The 19,867-nt window shown below is 39.3% G+C and overlaps 1 protein-coding gene across 1 annotated transcript in view; it reads right to left on the reverse strand.

The window, feature by feature from the left end:
- Positions 1-19,867, reverse strand: part of pik3r4 (phosphoinositide-3-kinase, regulatory subunit 4) — a 105,744-nt gene that overhangs the window by 70,793 nt on the left and 15,084 nt on the right. The window contains exons 4-6 of the mRNA XM_043719254.2: positions 12,288-12,422; positions 11,930-12,151; positions 4,439-4,612 (exon numbers count right to left, since the gene is read on the reverse strand). Coding sequence (XP_043575189.1) covers positions 4,439-4,612; positions 11,930-12,151; positions 12,288-12,422 — 531 coding nt within the window. The remainder of the gene's footprint in view (positions 1-4,438; positions 4,613-11,929; positions 12,152-12,287; positions 12,423-19,867) is intronic.

The raw sequence follows: 19,867 nt of genomic DNA on the forward strand, positions 1-19,867 counted from the left end.
TTGGCAGTTTACATGACACATGGTCTACATGCCCAGCACATTAGCACTGCTGCCTCACTCCGCCAGGGACCCTGGTTCAATTCCCACCTCGGGCAACTGTCTGTGTGGAGTTTGTACATTCTCCCAGTGTCTGCCTGGGTTTCCTCCGGGTGCTCCGGTTTCCTCCCACAGTCCAAAGATGTGCAGGTTAGGTGAATTGGCTATGCTAAATTACCCATATAGTGTTAGGTGCATTAGTCAGGGGTAAATGCAGGGGAATGGCTCTGGGTGGGTTGCTCTTCAGAGGTTCAGACCTTTCGCTATGCTGCTACCACTAGAACGCAAGTCACCACTCTTTAGCGCCACCTCACTGCCTCCAATGCCCTTGCCACTGAATCCTCATCGGACTTTGCCAATGCAGATGTTGACTCTGCTGTTGCCATGTGTCTGCTTTCAGCCCACCTTGCTGATGCTGCTGAGTCTCATACTGTGCCCAAACTTGCCTTCAACGCTGTCTCCATGAATCTGTGCTGGAGGCAGACACTGCTGGGAACCCAAACTCTCATCCGCTGCAGCAGCAGCCATAAGTCAGCATTAGGACCACCTTGTCGAGGCACAAGCCACTGGAAACCCAAACTTGCCTCTGCTGCTGTGGCTTCAAGACCACATCAGATTCGCTTGCCGCCACCAATGCTGTTGCTGTGATCAAGTTTTTTTACAATAGGTAAGTGAACAACACTTCCGGGAGTCCATGTATTGCAAAAGAGAAAAACTAGTTTTTCTATCGTCATCCCTGTTTTTGATGGATGAACTATATGCACGTCTAGCCACTTGGAGTGTGCAGCCACAATGACCAAGAACATTGAGCCCATGAAAACACTTGCACGGTCTACATGTAACCAAGTCCAAGGTTTACCCAGACACACCCACAAATGTGGGGGAGCTGCTGGCGGTAATCCTGGATCTTGTTAGCACTTTGGGCACTGCCCCATTGACGCAACTATATCTACATACAATCATGGCCACCAGTCATAACTTCTCACCAACATCTTCATTTTGGAAACCCGTGGATGACCCTGAAGGAGTTCAACCAGTATTGGGTGCTTTGCTTCGGACAATCACTCTTGCTCTCCATAAAAAATGCCATCCTCTACAATGATCTGCTTTCTCTGGGTGCAAAAAGATTTCAATTCTGGCTGTGACGATCCTTTGGTTTCTCCCATCACCACTAGCTACTTCAGCTTTGCTGGGAACACACCCTTCTGCCCCAAAGTCGGATTGTCAGGTGTGACTAGACATTTGTCTAGAAGATTGAAAACCATAATGGACTACCTGTGGTGTATCTACAAGTGGGAGATGGCTCAATACATCCGCATTCACTACTTGACCTCCTGGATGGTGTGTTTAAGTGCATTTATGTTAAATTTAATTAACACGTACAAGAAAATATACAAAGCATTCTATTGATTTTACAATCTTCCTCGAAATCTAAGGGGAGAGAAACAGGTTGTGCCACATGCTGTGTTTAATTCAGTCTCCAAGTTGTTTGCATTGAGGAAAATAAAAAATACTTCTTTTTAAAACCATATTTCACAGTGAAGCTTTTACTAAAAGCAAGATTCAAATCTTTATTTCTATTTGATTTCTAATCAGTTTCCTCAATGGGAAACAGTAAAGAGATCAAATATTAAAATTGTAAACTTGTATTTAAAAGGAACGAGACATTCAAACCAAACAAATTTTATTTTCCAATGTCAAAAAGGAGGAGATGCATGAAATGAATTACACTGTCAGGTTGAAATTTAAGAGAATTGGATAATATGAACATTGAGCAAAAGAAATTAAATAAGACAAATGCATCATAATCACAATTTATAAACAAAAAGGGTTAATCCAAGAGTAAATATGGACTTTCACATATTAATAGTGGTAAATAAATCTCATTGACAAATCTGTCGTGTTTTAAATGTATAACAAGTTAGTTGTTAAGAAAACTTCAGTAAATCTAAACCTTGGCAAAAATCAGAAATAATGTATAACATACAAGTTACAGTTTCCTAAAATGGGTGTGGAAAACCCAAGAGGGATTGCAAGCTAAAATTTTGGGGTTTTGAATGCTGAAGCAGCAATGGCTGCCATGGAACCCCAACTAATTTATAATAGCCAAGTTCCTGCTTTGGACTGGAACTGTATTTTTATAACACATTTTAATTATTTGAAGAAAGGAACAGTACCTAGGGTATCAAAATTTAAAGATACCACCAAATTGGGACAAGATGCTCTAATCAAGAAGAAGCACATCAGCTCGAGGTATCTGGGATTTTTGATAGTTGAACAAAAAAAAGATATGTATTTCAACCTACTGAAATTGAATCAAAGTTGGGAAAAGGGAAACAAGGAATTCAATGCACAAATTAAATAACCATCTGTTGGGAAACGAAGACTTTGGTGAAAAATAGCATTAAAAAAAAGGTCACAATGTACTATAAAGTTGAAAAAAGGTGACAAGTACCTTGGGAATAATAGTGCAAAGCACAGAGCATTACTTTGGACACGACACAATTATTGGTTTATATGAACCATGTGATCTGTTCTGTCTTATTTACTTGTAAATATCTGGATAGATTTATCATAACGTATGTGTAAAAAAAGATACAAAGGAAAGTAACTAAGTTGATAAAAAGACTAGTACCGTGACGACTGGCTGGAATTCTACATTAAAAAAAAACAAAAGGTGACTTAAAAGTGATTTTATTTAAATACATCTAAAAATCCAAAGTTGAATAGTTAATACAGGAAGAATAATTGAATGCAGCTTGCATGTGTCCAATAAAGAGAAAATAAATTAACTATGATGAGAAAAAAAGGTTAAAAAATAACTACTTTACACAAAGGCTGATCATCTTAAATATTCAATGAATGGGGAAAAAAAAAATCAATAATTCTCTTGATACGCTGTCAGAGACATGCATAACTACTAAAGGATCTGATAATCAAAATGGAAAGTTATATTTTGGATTTTTGCCCACTGGATGCAAATAATTTGCAAATCTTTTCAAATCTTTTGCTCCCATGGACATCAGAACTCAAAGCAGACAGAGATATGAATACATATATTTCACTTCTATTCTTGGAAGAACATCAACCATTCCTTAAGATCAGTATAAAACCACAGTATGAGACAAAAATCACATCTTAAATAACATCAAGTTGTGCACTCTTAAGTGAGTGGGTTTTTAATATGACAAATTGCACAGCTCTGATGAAGATTCAGAAAACCCAATTTCATAACTTATGATGGTAGGATTTGAACTCAGGACCTCTGGCTTGCAAGCCCAGTACCATAACTGCATTAGGTTACTACAGTACTCACGTCTCTAAAAAGTTTGCTAGATTACCCAAGAGATTCAGTAAAGTAATTTGTGAAGTTCCAACTAACATAGGCTACAAATTCCCCTTCTGTTAATAATGTGGAATCGAGACTACCAGCATGATTGCACTGAGAAATTGGATGGTCTTTTCTTGGTAATTTTATGTTTGCCTACATGAACTACTTGTCTCTTCATAAATTAAAAAAATGTGTTTCTTTGCTTACTCACTAAATCAATTACATTTTAAGAATGCAGATATTCTTCATATTGAAAGTATGAAGTATGTAGCAGTTAAATTCTAAAACTAGATTCCATTAATACCCAAGTTAACATTTAACAAAAACAGACCAATATAGGAAAGTTTCAAATTGCTCTTTTCTCCATTATATTTTTTGGATTATTCCAATGACTAATTCCTATGGCTCATTAAAAATTCCTTTTAATTTTATAAATTATTCAGATTGTTAATTATGGATTATATACATGTCCTTACAACAAATGTCCATTCTACTGTTCCCAATAGTTCAGCTTTCATCTTTACACAAAAAAAAACTAAAGACATTTTTTTTGATATTTTTGAAATGCTTAGTTGGACAATAAGGTAGCCAGTCATTTAAAGGACTTAACACAAGAAAACTAAAACCTTTTAAAAACAATACAAAGTAATGGAAAAAATTGTTTAAGTACAGCTCCCAAATCACTTAATGAAGGCAGTACACAGATCTGAACTTGAACTTGAAAAGTATCGATTTCATTTACAAAGTCAGGAGCACCAGAATGTTATTAGTGGCCCCAGTCTTAGGGAGAATAAAGTCAGTCATTAATCATGCTTCCAAGTAGTACTGAGAGGACATGCATCACCTTCCCACTGTCTCCCTATCAGATAGCACCAGAGAGGGGACAAGTATCATTTCAGCTGCAAAGCCTCACATCATGTCAGCAGATCTAGACTAACGTTTAGTATAACACAGTAGTCACTTGGTTGGGGTTGAAGAGGTTCGCCACTGCTCAATATTGTGGCATGTTTCAGTATAGACACCATTTTTAAACAAAAGGGAAAAGTGTAGCTTTGCAAAAACAAAACTCACCAATGTCACTGGCAAATTCATAGATGTGAGGTTTTTGCAGAAGTCCCAACTGGCACATGCAAGTCAGAGCATTGAGGGCTTTATAAATCACAAACTCCTCTGCGTCACTGAGTCCTTGTTGAAGAAGAGGTTTAAGGATGGATGAGCTCTGCCAGCCAACATAAGCTGCCACACCTGAAAATATAAAGACAACTTACAAAGAAAAAAAAATCTTCATCTTCCAACAAAAACTTCAATTCAGAAAGAAGTCAAACTAATAATGAGGTATAATTTTCTCAGTACTGGGACTCAAAGGGATGAGTTGGATTTCATTATTGTTGATTCATCATGTCAAGTATTTGCCTTCAATCTAAAAACATAGAAAAGTTAAACGCAAGACAATTCTATAAGTTGTATCCGCAAAACTAAATGACAGAGGTTCTGCAAACCAGCAGGCATGGATATTTTATAGACAAAACATTATTCTGCCCATCACATGAAGCAATGTGCAGTAGTCACAATCAATCTTAACTGCATTCTAAATTTGATTTGCCTTAGTGTCTCACTTACTGGAATGTTAACGTCCATCTCAAAAAGAAAATATATGCCAAGAACCATTTTAATAAGTGTTATCTGTTCAATATACTCATTTGCTCAAAGTTGACCCAATACTACACATGCACAGACACATTTACATAAATACATACTTTATGGCATAACTGGTGAAATAAAATCATCGAGCTATGGACTTTAAAATTTAGAGCCATATTGATCAGCTCCTTACTCTGTTAGGTAATTAAATACCACAAACTATTTTGCAAGTAAATAATTTCTATTCTAAATCAATTAAAATTTAAATCATCAAGTATTTTTCTAAATTATGTGCATTTTATTCTAACTACCAAGCTAGATTTAAATTTGAATAGAGTACATTTCAATTTCTGTTTGCTATTTCGAATAATTCAAAAATAAATCAACTTTCTTTTAAGAAAGAATTGATCAATTAATAGCTAAAGCAATATTTGTTTCCAGTGTAATTCAATATTCACTTCAGTTTCAAGTGATATCCAAGTTGTTGAAACACAGATCCTATTGTACCATCTTGTGGCCAATTCCAGCAAAATATCTCAGCTGCTTTAGAATGAGATGTAAAATGCTTCTATAATTCTGTTCCTGAACAAATCGCATGCTTCACATACCATATAATTAAGTACAATCTTAAGCAGATACACTGTACTAACTTTGTTTGAAAATTTCAAAAACAGTAGCAATATCAATTTTCTTTATATGGGCCATCTCTTGCCCACAAACAGAACCCCATCTTCATTTCTGAAAGGCAGTGCTAGCTACCAAAAAGAAAACAATGCTAGGAATGGAAATTGTGTCATTGTAAGGCAACAAATTCATAAATCTAAATCAGCTGGCTATTTAAATATAGCGGATAATCCTTTTCAATATTAATTCAGAATGGACTAAGGCACACAAGATAAAATTTCATGACATTATTGGTTTTGGGTACCAATAAACTTCTATAAAATCAAACTTTTATTTTTGTTGTTTCCTTACATAAAATTGAATAAACTGAATTTGAAATGTCAACATGAATAATTTATGATTTTTACACATGTACAACAAACTGAATTATAACTTAGATAACAGTTAAACACAAGTGCAATTCCAAACACAGGAAAATACGCAATGGCACTAAGTTTGAAGAGAGGCAAGAATAGATCCGAGGTAATCATACAGGTGTCAACAGGAATAACAGTCTTCAGATTGCAGAATTAGATTAGGTTAGATTAGATTCCCTACAGTGTGGAAACAGGCCCTTCGGCCCAACCAGTCCACACCGACCCTCCAAAGAGTAACCCACTTCCCTCTGACTAATGCACCTAACACTATGGCCATTCTAAATTGCCCAATTAACCTGACCTGCACATCTTTGGTGTGTGGGAGGAAACCGGAGTGCCCAGAGCAAACGCACGTAGACACGCAGAGAATGTGCAAACTCCACACATACAGACAGTCGCCTGAATTGAATCAGGTTCCCTGGCATTGTGAGGCAGCAATGCTAACCACTGTGCCACCATGCTGTCTGATCAGATTGATTGGGTTATAAAACCTCATACTAAAAACTATGATAAACTCAAAAGTACTTTGTAGAGTCAGAGTCACTACAGCACTCAAGGAATCCATCCAGCCCCTGGAGCACAGTCACTTCCAATCTCCCTAACCTACCCTGTAATTCTCATGTTTATTTCCCACAAGTATCCATTTTGAAATCATTTATCCTTCTACTTTTCACAAGTCTGCTACATGATGGGTTCCAGTAGACATTTGATAAGGTGCCTCAAAAGATTATAGTGGATATTAAAAGCGCAAGGCATGGGGGATACAGTGTTCTCCCTTATTTTATTTCCAGTTATATAGACCTCAGAGGTCCCTGCATGGCAGTGATTTCTGGAGCTAGATGCCAATACAGATCAGTATGCCAAAGCCAATTGCTGCATCCACATACACCTTCACTGAGAAGGTACACTGGCAGGTTTGGTTGGCTAACAGGAAGCAAGAGTAGGAATAAATAGGTTAGACCAGTGTGTGTCATGTGGTGTCTCACAAGGGTCACTGGAGCCTTAACTCTTTACAAATTACATAAATGATTTGGATGAAAGAGGACTAAAAATCTGGTACATGAAATGCATATGGTTAATCAAGACAAATACAGTTCATTATGGGCACAGTCAGTAAAATTTGAGGCAATAAAGTGGTAGAGAACTAAATGATTATTTTTTGTCTGAATTTGCTAGGATAGATTCAAGAAATCTGCCAGCATTAGAGACCCAATAGAGTCGGGAGAATGTGCAATGAAAATTAGTAATAGCAAGAAGATTGTTAGAGAAATTAATGAAATGGAAAGTTGATAAGTGCCCAGGACCCGATTTTCTACATCCAGAGTGTTGAAGGAGGTAGCTATGGAGATGACAGATAACATTGATCATCTTCCAAAATTCTACAATGATTCGTACTGGTTTGAAGGTAGCAAATGTCACCCTGCTCTTTAAGGGAGGAGGGAGAGTGGAAATAGGGAATTAGAGCTGTCAGCTTTACTTAACTAGTAGGGAAATTGCTAGATAGGCTCACAAATAATGTGATTTTTTTTTTAAAAAATGGATAATAATTGTCCATGCCATTCAGGTTTCCTAAAATGAATTAATCTCATTTGTCTGTATTTGATCCATATCCCTCCAAACACATCATGTCCACGTATCCTGAATTGTAGCTCCAGTGTACATGAGATTGAGAGTAGTGAGGTCATTATTAAGGTTTCATGGTTGCAAGAGAGTGTACCAGCAGGCAGGAAGGTGGTTTGAAGTGTGTCTACTTCAATGCCAGCAGCATCCGGAATAAGGTAAGTGAACTTGCAGCATCGGTTGGTACCTGGGACTCTGATGTTGTGGTCATTTCGGAAACATGGATAGAGCAGGGACAGGAATGGTTGTTGCAGGTTCATGTTTCAGTAAGAAGAGGGAAGGTGGTTAAAAAAAAAAGAGGGGGAGGTGTGGCATTGTTAGTCAAGGACAGTATTACAGTGGCAGAAAGGACATTTGATGAGGACTCATCTACTGGAGCAGCATAGGCAGAGGTTAGAAACAGGAAAGGGGAGGTCACCTTGTTGGGGGTTTTCTACAGGCCTCTGAAAAATTTCAGAGATGTAGCGGAAAGGATTGCAAAGATGATTCTGGATAGGAACAGAAGTAACAGGGTAGTTGTTATGGGGGACTTTAACTTTCCGCTTATTGACTGGAAATGCTTTAGTTCGAGTACTCTAGATGGGTCAGTTTTGTCCAATGTGTACAGGAGGGTTTCCTGACACAAAACGTAGATAGGCCAGCAAGAGGCGAGGCCACATTAGATTTGGTACTGGGTAATGAACTGGGCCAGGTCTGAAGGTAGGTGAGCACTTTGGTGATAGTGACCACAATTTGGTTGCATGTGCTTTAGTGGTGGAAAGGGATAGGTATATATCACAGAGCAAGACTTATAGATGGGGAAAAGGCAATTATGATGTGATTAGGTAAGATTTAGGGTGCACAGGATGGGGAAAGAAACTGCAGGGAATGGGCAGAATTAAAATGGGAAGCTTATTCAAGGAACAGCTACTGCGAGTCCTTGATAAGTATGTACGTGCCAGGCAGGAAGTGGTTAAATGAAGGAACTGTGGTTTACATAAGAAATTGAATCTCTTGTCAAGAGGAAGGAGGCAGCTTATATAAAGAGATGAGATGTGAAGGCTCAGTTAGGGTGCTCGAGAATTACAAAGTTAGCCAGGAAAGACCTAGACAGCTAAGAAGAGTCAGGAGGGGACAGGAGAAGTCTTTGGCAGGTAGGATTAAAGGAAAACCATAAAGCTTTCTACAGGTATATCAGGAATAAAAGAATGACTAGAGCAAGATTAAGGCCTGTCAAGGACAGTAGTGGAAAGTGGTGTGTGCAGTCCGAAGAGATAGGAGAGACGCTAAATGAATATTTTTCGTTAGCATTCACACAGAAAAAAAGACAAATGTTGTCGAGGAGAATACTAAGACATAGGCTATTAGACTAGACAGAATTGAGGTTCATAAGGAGAAGGTGCTAGCAATTCTGGAAAGTGTGAAAATAGATAAGTCCCCTGGGCCAGATAGGATTTATCCTAGGATTCTCTGGGAAGCTAGGGAGGACATTGCAGAACTTTTGGTTTTGATCTTTATGTCGTCATTGTCTACAGGAGTAGTGCCAGAAGACTGAAGGTTACCAAATGTCATCTTATTAAAGAGGGGGAATAGAGACAACCCTGGAAATTATAGACCAGTGAGCCTTACTTCAGTTGTGGGTAAAGTGTTGGAAAGGATTATAAGAGATAGGATTTATCATCATCTAGAAAGGAATAATTTGATTAGGGAGAGTCACCACCATTTTGTGAAGGGTAGGTTGTGCCTCTTGACTCGAGTTCTTTGAGAAGGTGACTGAACAGGTGGATGAGGGTAAAGCTGTATATGGATTTCAGTAAAGTGTTTGATCAGGTTCCCACAGTAGGCTACTGCAGAAAATATGGAAGCATGGGTTTGAGGGTGATTTAGCAGTTTGGATCAGAGATTGGCTAGTTGTTAGAAGACAGGCGGTGGTGGTTGATGGGAAATGTTCATCCTGGAGTTCAGTCACTAGTAGTGTACCACAAAGATCCGTTTTTGGGCCACTGCTGTTTGTTATTTTTATAAATGACCTGGATAACGGCATAGAAGGATGGATTAGTAAAGTTATGGACAATACCAAGGTCAGTGGAGTTGTGGGCAGTTGCAGGTTACAGAGGGACATAGATAAGCTGCAGAGTTGGACTGAGAGGTGGCAAATAGAGTTTAAGGTGGAAAAAAGTGTGAGGTGATTCACTTTGGATAGAGTAACAGGAATAAAGAGTTCTGGGCTAATAGCAAGATTCTTGATATCGTGGATGAGCAAAGAGATTTTGGTGTCCATGTGCATAGATCCCTGAAAGTTGCCACTCGGGTTGATAGGGTTGTTAAGATGATGTATAGTGTGGTAGCTTTTTGGTAAAGGGATTGAATTTTGGAGCCACGAAGTCATGTTGCAGCTGTACAAAACTCTGGTGCAGCCGCACTTGGAGCATTGCGTACAGTTCTGGTGGCCACTTTAGCGGAAGGATGTGGAAGCATTGGAAAAGGGTGCAGAGGAGATTTACCAGTCTTAGGAGGAAAGGCTGAGGGACATGAGGCAGTTTTCATTAGAGAGGTGGTTGAGGTGACTTAACAGAACAGACAAGATGATCAGAGGAGTAGACAGTGTGGACAGTGAGAGCCTTTTCCTTCTGATAGTGATGGCTAGCATGACATAGCTTTAAATTGAGGGGTCATAGATATAAGACAGATGACAGGGGTAGGTTCTTTACTCAGAGTAATAAAGGGCATGGAACGCCATGTCAATAACAGAAGTAGACTCGCCAACTTTAAAGGGCATTTAAATGGTCATTGGATAAACATATGGATGATAATCGAATGGTGTAGGTTAGACGGCCTTTAGATTGGTTGGCACAACATCGAGGCCTGTACTGTGCTGTAATGTTCTATGTTCTATATCTGTCCAAATGTATTTTAAAATGTTGCAACTGTACTTGCCTCTACCACTTCCTCTGACAGCTCGTTCCACATATGCACCACTCGCGATGTGAAAAAGTTGCCCCTCAAGTCCCTTTTAAATCTTCCCTCCCTCACCTAAAACCTATGCTGGCTAGTTTTGGACACCTCTACCCTGGGAAAGAGGCCTTGGCTATTCACTTTATCTATGCCGTTTACAATTTTATAAATCTCTACAAGGTCACCCTTCAACCTCCGACACTCTAGGGGAAAAAGTACCAGCCTTTCTTTATACCTCAAACCCTCCAGCCTTGGTAGCAACCTTGTAATTTTTTTTTTGCACCATTTTCAGTTTAATAACATCATTCCTATAGCAGGGCAATCAGAGTTGTACACAGTCGGGTGGGTAGAATTGCTCCCTTTTTGAATAAGCAGTTTTCGAAACCAGTTTCCGTTCAGAATTAAAAGATTTGTGGAAGATTACGAGTAGTGCATCCACTATACTAGTAGTCAATTCATTTAAAACCCTAGAATACAATCCATCAGGTCCAGGAGATTTATTGGCCTTTAATCCATTAATTTCTCTAGTTTTTTTGTTGAGTTACAGCACAGTACATCTCAGCTGTCCCATCCATAATAAAGGTTTCAGTTTGAGGAATAAACTGGTGCTACTGTAGCATCAGATCAGAAGAAACACGGAAAGTAGAAGTCACAAAAGCTGAATGGCATCATTGGCAAAAGACCAATGGCAGAATTTTCTGATTTTGTTTCCAATAATCCTGCCCACAGAGCTTTCATACAGCAGGTATGACCCATAAAAGTAGGCCACTGTGCCTCAGAATGACAAAGCACCAGACATGATGGGCTAAATTTCAAAAGATAAGAAACATCAACTCTAACTAAACTAAGTTTGGAGAACCATGTCGGAAGGAATAGAAATGGAAGGTTAGTGATCCACGTTATCTAGAAATATTTGTTTTGTTTGGGACAAACCTAAGAAACAGAACATAAAATGCAGCTGGTCCAGGGAATTTTCAACACTTCAGAAATCTCTTATTATTTCTGCATCCAGAATATGGTATTTCTACATGTGTATCAAGGGTAATTTTCAGAGGGCAATTACCCTGCCTGTCAAAAATATATTACCAATATTGCAAAATTAACTTATTAGTTCATAGGAGCATCACAAAAAAACGGTTACATATTTTTTAAAAACTGGCAGTATTGTTTCATTTATTAAAATGTTACATGGAAAGACCATATTTTATGCACAATATGAAAGTTCTCAGTAAACTGATAAAATAATGCTGTAACTTCTAGTATGACAGTTAAGTGGGCATAATTATTTGCAATACTGTCATACTGTAAAAAAAAGTACTGTACTTACCAACAATACTATCAAAGAAAGCACCACGAAGGTGCCAGTCATTCTTATCATTCAAAAAGGTGATCATGTGCGACAAGAGAACATCATTAGCTTTTTGACGTCCAAAGAACACACACAGCCGTGTTATACCGTTCTCCATTAATGTCTGTTTCACTATATTTTCTGGGTCACTCAATAGTGTTACCACTTTTTGCTGAACCATCTCATGGAGAGCTTGCAATTCTGCAAATATTGGAATCAGGTTAGTATTAGGATTCAATTGTTCACTTTAAGAACTTAAGCCAGAAACTTTAGTAATTGCATTTCAAGTTGTGGAGACAGAAAAAAAAAGTTTTAATTTAAAATGCAAAAGGATTACCTGAGTCATAGTTTTCATTCGGGTGCAATGTTTCCTCTGTTTCTTCACCATTTATATCATTTTCCACATTCAAATTATTTAATTGAACTATTTCTAAAAATCGGAGGGCAGTCTCAGCCAAAAGTGCTATGTTTTCTGATTAAACATAATAAAGTGAATTAGTGAAAGACATTCAGTAACTTTCACTTAACCAATGCTAGATTTCCTGCAAAATTAACTTGAGTATTTTGCCCATTTGAATAAATATTAAAACATCGGACACTGAAATAGTAGTTAACTGTGGCTTGACGCTACACAGAGAGAATGGAAAATACTAGACAATGTTGAACATATATAAGTAATTATTTTCATTGCTTGATTTAAAAAATCCAAAATAATCCTCACTTGCACTGGGAGCATGAATTGATTTCTGAAAAATCACAAGTCTCACTTATGTACCAAAATTCCAAACTCCAACGTGCTTGATGATGGCTCACTGCAACATCAAGATTCACTATAAACAGGAAGGTGGAAAGGAAGGACCGAGTCTGTGGAAGTATGCAGAACTGATAAAGGTCAGGGAATTTTCTGGGCAGGGCTTCAATTCACGTTCCACAGACTTCTGCCTTATCAGGCTCAAGAGCGGAAACTTAGCAGGAGGCCCATGAGTCAGTGGAAGCGGAGCTACAGAGAAATTTAGGATTTGAGTTTGGAGGCTATCCTGGAGGGTACCAACATAGGTAACAATAAACAGATGCATCAGGGAGGACAGTGTAGAGCTAATATAGAGACTTGAGGGAAAAATAGCTTTAAAATAACAAGAAGTGAAGAATGTTTCAGCTGAAGGAAGAATTAGAAATCCAAAGACAAAATTTGAGACAAATAAAAAAGTATGCTGAAGCACCTAAAGACAATTGGAGTGGTACAGGAAGTGTCAAACATTTAAAAGGTAATTGTGCAGAGAGTACAGCCGATGCAGGTAACATTAGGTAGAAAAAATTGAAGGCACCTGAAGTCAATGTGCGAGAATTCACAATAAGGTAGATGAACCAGTCACACAAATAGAGATACATTGTCTTTAATGGTAATTAGATCAAAAAAAGTTACAAGATGAGCAAGGATAAGAAATAAGTCTTCCAGGGTATGTTATACATCAAAAGAACAGAAAAGAAAAGTTGACAAGGATAGCCCTAATAAAGGATGGTAGGAGAAGCATTGTGGGAAAGGAATCTTTACTCAAAGTTTGGAACTAAAATCAATATGGGTGGATATTAGGAACAGCACAGGTCAAAAAATGCCAGTGATAGTAGTTCAAAAGGCTCCTGACTAGCAGTTATACCATTACAGTCAGGATAAATTAATATCACAGTAAAATGATCCAATGAGAAACATTACATAGTGATAATATATTCAAGTTAAGTATGAAAATAACATACTCTAATCACAAACAAATTTGTTCAACTTAAACAAAGCCAATTACAAATATATGAGGGAAAGTTGGCTACAGGTGATGGAGTAAATTGCCAAAAAAGGTATAATGCTGTGGTTCTGTTCGCCGAGCTGGAAGTTTTTGTTGCAAACGTTTCGTCCCCTGTCTAGGTGACATCCTCAGTGCTTGGGAGCCTCCTGTGAAGCGCTTCTGTGGGGTTTCCTCCGGCATTTATAGTGGCCTGTCCCTGCCGCTTCCGGTTGTCAGTTTCAGCTGTCCGCTGTAGTGGCCGGTATATTGGGTCCAGGTCTATGTGTTTGTTGATGGAGTTTGTGGATGAGTGCCATGCTTCTAGGAATTCCCTGGCTGTTCTTTGTTTCGCTTGCCCTATAATGGTAATGTTGTCCCAGTCAAATTTATGTTGCTTGTCGTCTGCGTGTGTGGCTACTAGGGATAGCTGGTCGTGTAGTTTCGTGGCTAGTTGATGTTCGTGGATGCGGATCGTTAGCTATCTTCCTGTATGTCCTATATAGTGTTTTGTGCAGTCCTTGCATGGGATTTTGTACACTACATTAGTTTTGCTCATGCTGGGTCTCGGGTCCTACGTTTTGGGTGCAGATGCAGATACCAACACCTACCAAAAGAGGGAGTTTGACCCCACCCCACAGATAAACAACACACTGAGGAACCTACAAAAAAAAACAGATAACCAGGTCGGACCTACAAAGAATGAAACCGGAAAGCAACAACACCCCCAGATTCTATGGACTACCTAAAGTGCACAAACCAGATATCCCACTCAGACCCATAGTATCACTACCAGGGACACCATCACACAAACTGGCGAAAGAACTACAGCAGAAACTGAAACACTTGATCAGCGGATCCAGACACTCTATACAATCAACACAGGAATTCTTGGACATCATCAGAAATATACACATAGACAAGGAAGAAACCATGGTCTCATTCGACGTAACGGCACTGTTCACGTCTACTGACAAAGCCCTAGCCAGAGAAACAACAGCCAACCTGCTGAACAGACATAACAGACAACAGGACATTGAACCCATCAACAAAGACGGCATACTTAAACTACTGGACTTGTGCCTCACAACACACTTCACATTCAACAACCAGATATACGAACAAATCAACGGAACACCCATGGGCTCACCGATCTCGGGACTCATTGCATTACTGCTTCTGCTAAGGTTAGAACAAACAGTCTTACCACAAATTCAACCCAAACTCTGGGTCAGATACGTTGATGACACCTTTGTAATAATTAAAAACACGGAAATAGAGAATGCACACCGGATCATCAACTCCACACTCACAGGAATCCGATTCACGAGAGAGGAAGAAAAGGATAACCAACTCCCATTCCTAGACGTGAGGGTACAGAGAACACCAAACGGAGAATTCACCACTAAGGTACACAGGAAAGCCACACACACAGACCAAGTGCTGAACTATGAAAGCAACCACCCCAATACACACAAACGAAGTTGCATCAAGACACTATTCAAAAGGGCCACAACACACCAGAACTGCAAAAAGAGGAAGAGGAACACCTATACAAGGTATTCGCAAAAAACGGATATCCTCGCAATTTCATCAACAGAAAGGGAAAGACAACAGAACGAGGACATGCCGCAACCCAAAGGACTAGCCACACTACCATACATCAAGAACATCTCTGAAATGACAGCCAGACCACTGCGATCACTAGGACTTATAACAGCACACAAACCAACAGCCACTCTCAGACAACAACTCACCAAAACGAAGGACCCGATACCCAGCATGAGCAAAACTAATGTAGTGTACAAAATCCCATGCAAGTACTGCACAAAACACTATATAGGATAAACAGGAAGACAGCTAACGATCCACATCCACGAACATCAACTAGCCACGAAACTACACGACCAGCTATCCCTAGTAGCCACACACGCAGACGACAAGCAACATGAATTTGACTGGGACAACACTACTATTATAGGGCAAGCAAAACAAAGAACAGCCAGGGAATTCCTAGAAGCATGGCACTCATCCACAAACTCCATCAACAAACACATAGACCTGGACCCAATACACCGGCCACTACAGCGGACAGCTGAAACTGACAACCGGAAGCGGCAGGGACAGGCCACTATAAATGCCGGAGGAAACACCACAGAAGCGCTTCACAGGAGGTTCCCAAGCACTGAGGACGTCACCTAGACAGGGGACGAAACGTTTGCAACAAAAACTTCCAGCTCGGCGAACAGAACCAGAGCAACGAGCACCCGAGCTACAAATCTTCTCACAAACTTTGAAAAAGGTATAATGGTAAATAGAAAGTAGGAAGCAGCCAAAGAAATAACTTAATCTTCAATAAAAATACATACCAATAAAAAGCAAAACCTCTTGAGAAAAGTTCATCCATAGGAAGTTAAGAATAATATTAGTAAGAGTCTTTTTTTTTAAAAAGTATGACAAGAATGAGCAGTAAATCTGAAGATTGGAAGTTTTAGGAAATCGGTCACCAAAAGTTAACAGAAGAAGGAAAAACAGAATTGGGCAGCAAACTATCCAGCTACTAACAGATTGTAACAGCTGTTTCAAGTATATTGAGTCATAGAGATGCACAGCATGGAAACAGACCCTTTGGTCCAAATTATCCATGCCGACTGGATATGCTAATCTAATCTAGTCCCATTTGCCAGCACCCGGCCCATATCCCTCTAAACCCTTCCTATTCATATACCCATCCAAATACCTTTTAAATCCTCTAAGTGTACCAGGTTCCACCACTTTCTCTGGCAGCTCATTCCATAGACACACCACGCTCTGTGCAAAAAAAGTTGCTCCATAGATACCTTTTATATCTTTCCCCTCTCACCTATGCCCTCTAGGTCTGGACTCTCCCCACCCAAGGCAAAAACTTTATTTATTCTCTCCATGCCCCTCATGACTTTATAAACCTCTATAAAAGATCAGCCCTCAGCCTCTGACGCTCCAGGGAAAACAGCCCTAGCCTATTCAACCGCTCCCTATAGCTCAAATCCTCCAACCCTGGCAACATTATTGTAAATCTTTTCTGAACCCTTTCAAATTCCACAACATCCGTTTGATAGGAAGGAGACCAGAATTGCATGCAATATTCCAAAAGTGGCCTCACCAACGTTATGCACATCTGCAATATGACCGCACAACTCCTATACTCAATATTCGACCAATAAAGAAAGCATACCAAATGCCTTCTTCACTATCCTATCTACCTGCGACTCCACTCTCAAGGAGCTATGAACACTCCCTGGGTCCTTACCATTAAGTGTAGAAGTCGTGCTCAGATTTGCTTTTTCAAAATGCAGCACCTCACATCTATCTAAATTCAACTCCATCTGCAACTCCTCAACCCATTGGCCCACCTGATCAAAATCCCCCCATTGCACTTTGAACTAAGCTATTCGATGTCCACTACACCTCCAATTTTGGTATCATCTTAACTATACTTCCTATGTTCATATACAAGTCATTTATATAAATGATGAAAAGTGGCGGACCCAGCATCGATCCTTCTGGCACTCCACTGGTCACAAGCCTCAAGTCCGAAAAGCAACCCTCCACCACCACTCTCTGTCTTCTACCTTCAAGCAGTTCGGTGTCCAAATGGCTAGTTCTCCCTGTATTCCAAGTGACCTAACCTTGCTAAACAGTCTCCCATGGTGAACCTTTTTGAACACCTTACTGAAATCCATATAGATCACATCCACCACTCTGCCCTGTTATGAATATATGGGTATACTGTACTAGTAAGAAAGTTAAAAGCTAACAGAATGACCTGACAGCACGAAGTGCTCTGAATAATGGAACACTTGGTCAAAAGCTAGTGTAGCTGGCTGCCTGGAAACAACAAAACAAATTTGAATTTGGCTAATCAGTTTAAATTATACCAAAAAAACCCCAGACTCCAATAAGTTTGAATTTAGCATATTGACAATCATAAAAGCCGACGTCACAATCAGATGCTTTGGGGATGATGGGGGGGGGGGGGGGGGAGAGGAGGAGAGAGAAGGTCATAAGACTGGGGAAAAAAATGAACAGTTGGGAGGAGAACTGCCAAACCACCAGCATCTGCAGACTTTCAGAGAGCTATTCTCTGAGCAAGGTACCTTTATCAATCAGTAATCTGTGAAGCAGAAATTCCTAAGAAGAAAACAGAGAAACATCTGGCTGGGTTTTGAAAACCTGAAGTTTTGTTAAGTCTTAGATCGGGGTTTTTTAAATCAAACTAGTATTCTAGAAGGGGAAGGTAAAACATAGGTTAGAGGATGGAGTTATGAATAGTTGTTAATTAGTTATTCTCTGTTATACTCGAATTTTCACAGATTACTGATGGGATAAATCTTTTGTGTGTTGCTGGTTTAAATTTAGCAGGAGGGTTTACCCCTTGTCGTAACAGCCCTCATCAATCCTCGTCATTACTTCTTCAAAAACTCAATCAAGTTCATGAGACATGAGTTCCCATGCACAAAGCCATGCTGACTATCCCTAATCAGTCCTTGCCTTTCCAAATACATGTAAATCCTGTCCCTCAAGATTCCCTCTAACAACTTGCCCACCACTAACATCAGGCTCACTGGTCTATAGTTCCCTGGCTTGTCCTTACCACCTTTCTTAAATAATGGTACCACGTTAGCCAACCTCCAATCTTCTGGCACCTCACCTGTGACTATCAATGATACAAGTATCTCAGCAAGGGGCCCAGCAATCATTTGAGGAGAAAGTGAGGACTGCAGATGCTGGAGATCAGAGCTGAAAATGTGTTGCTGGAAAAGCACAGCAGGTCAGGCAGCATCCAAGGAACAGAAGAATCGACGTTTCGGGCATAAGCCTTTCTTCCTGAAGAAGGGCTTATGCCCGAAACGTCGATTCTCCTGTTCCTTGGATGCTGCCTGACCTGCTGCGCTTTTCCAGCAACACATTTTCAGCCCAGCAATCAATTCCCTAGCTTCCCACAGGGTTCTAGGATATACCTGATCAGATCCTGGGGATCTTTCCACGTTTATGTATTTCAAGACATCCAGCACTTCCTCCTCTGTAATGTGGACATTTTGCAAAATGTCACCATCTATTTCCCTACATTCTATATCTTCCATGTCCTTCTCCACAATAAACACTGATGCAGAGTACTCATTTAGTATCTCCCCCATCTCCTGCGACTCCACATGTAGGCTGCCTTGCTGATCTTTGAGGGACCTTATTTGCTCCCCCGTTACCCTTTTGTCCTTAATGCATTTGTAAAACCCTTTGGACTCTCCTTAATCCTATTTGCCAAAGCTACCTCATATCCACTTTTTGCCTTCCTGATTTCGCTCTAAAGTATACTCTGACTGTCTTTATACTCTTAAAGATTCTCTCGATAACGTAAAGAAAGAATAGCTAAATTAAACATTGGCCCCTTAAAATCAAGGCAGGAGAAATCATCATGAGGCATTGACTATATATTTTGTGCCTTGCCATCACAGTAGAAAATACAAGTTACCTAGCAGATAGAGAAAGAAATCCAGGTGAATAAGAGTGAGGAAATAAATATATATATATATATATATATATAAAAATATTAAAAAAAAAAGACATTCAAGGGACTAAAATCTGACAAATTCCCAGAAAATGATTGTCTACACCGTAGTGCTTTAAAAAAAACCAACTAGAGAGATAACAACTATCAATGAATATTATTTACGAAAAGACCCAAGATACTAAAACAGTTCTAGCAGGTTGGATATCATCAAATGTTACATCATTGTTCAAAGAAAGGAGGGAGTGAGGAAAGTGAATTACAAAACAATTCACTTGACATCTATCATCAGAAAAGTGCTACAAGTTAAGGAAGTCTTCATTGCTTCATATGTTTAGAACATGCCAACATGACTTTATGAAAGAATGACCAATTTGTCAAACAGAAATTAAATTTGTTGAAAATAGTAGGCTAGATACCAGGGAGTCAGTATATGTACTACACTTGGATTTTCAAAAGGCAATTTATAAACAACAGAAGAAATTCAACAAGTCTGGCAGTTTCTGTGAAGAGGGAAACAGAAATAGCATTTTGAATGTGGTGTGACACTTTTTCAGGCACTTGACAAAAAATGCTGCATGGAAAAAATTTAATATGCAA

Source organism: Chiloscyllium plagiosum, unplaced genomic scaffold (genome assembly GCF_037043375.1).
Source record: "Chiloscyllium plagiosum isolate Xiang-an unplaced genomic scaffold, Cpla_swu_hap1 HiC_scaffold_34, whole genome shotgun sequence".
Classification (NCBI taxonomy): Eukaryota; Metazoa; Chordata; class Chondrichthyes; order Orectolobiformes; family Hemiscylliidae; genus Chiloscyllium; species Chiloscyllium plagiosum.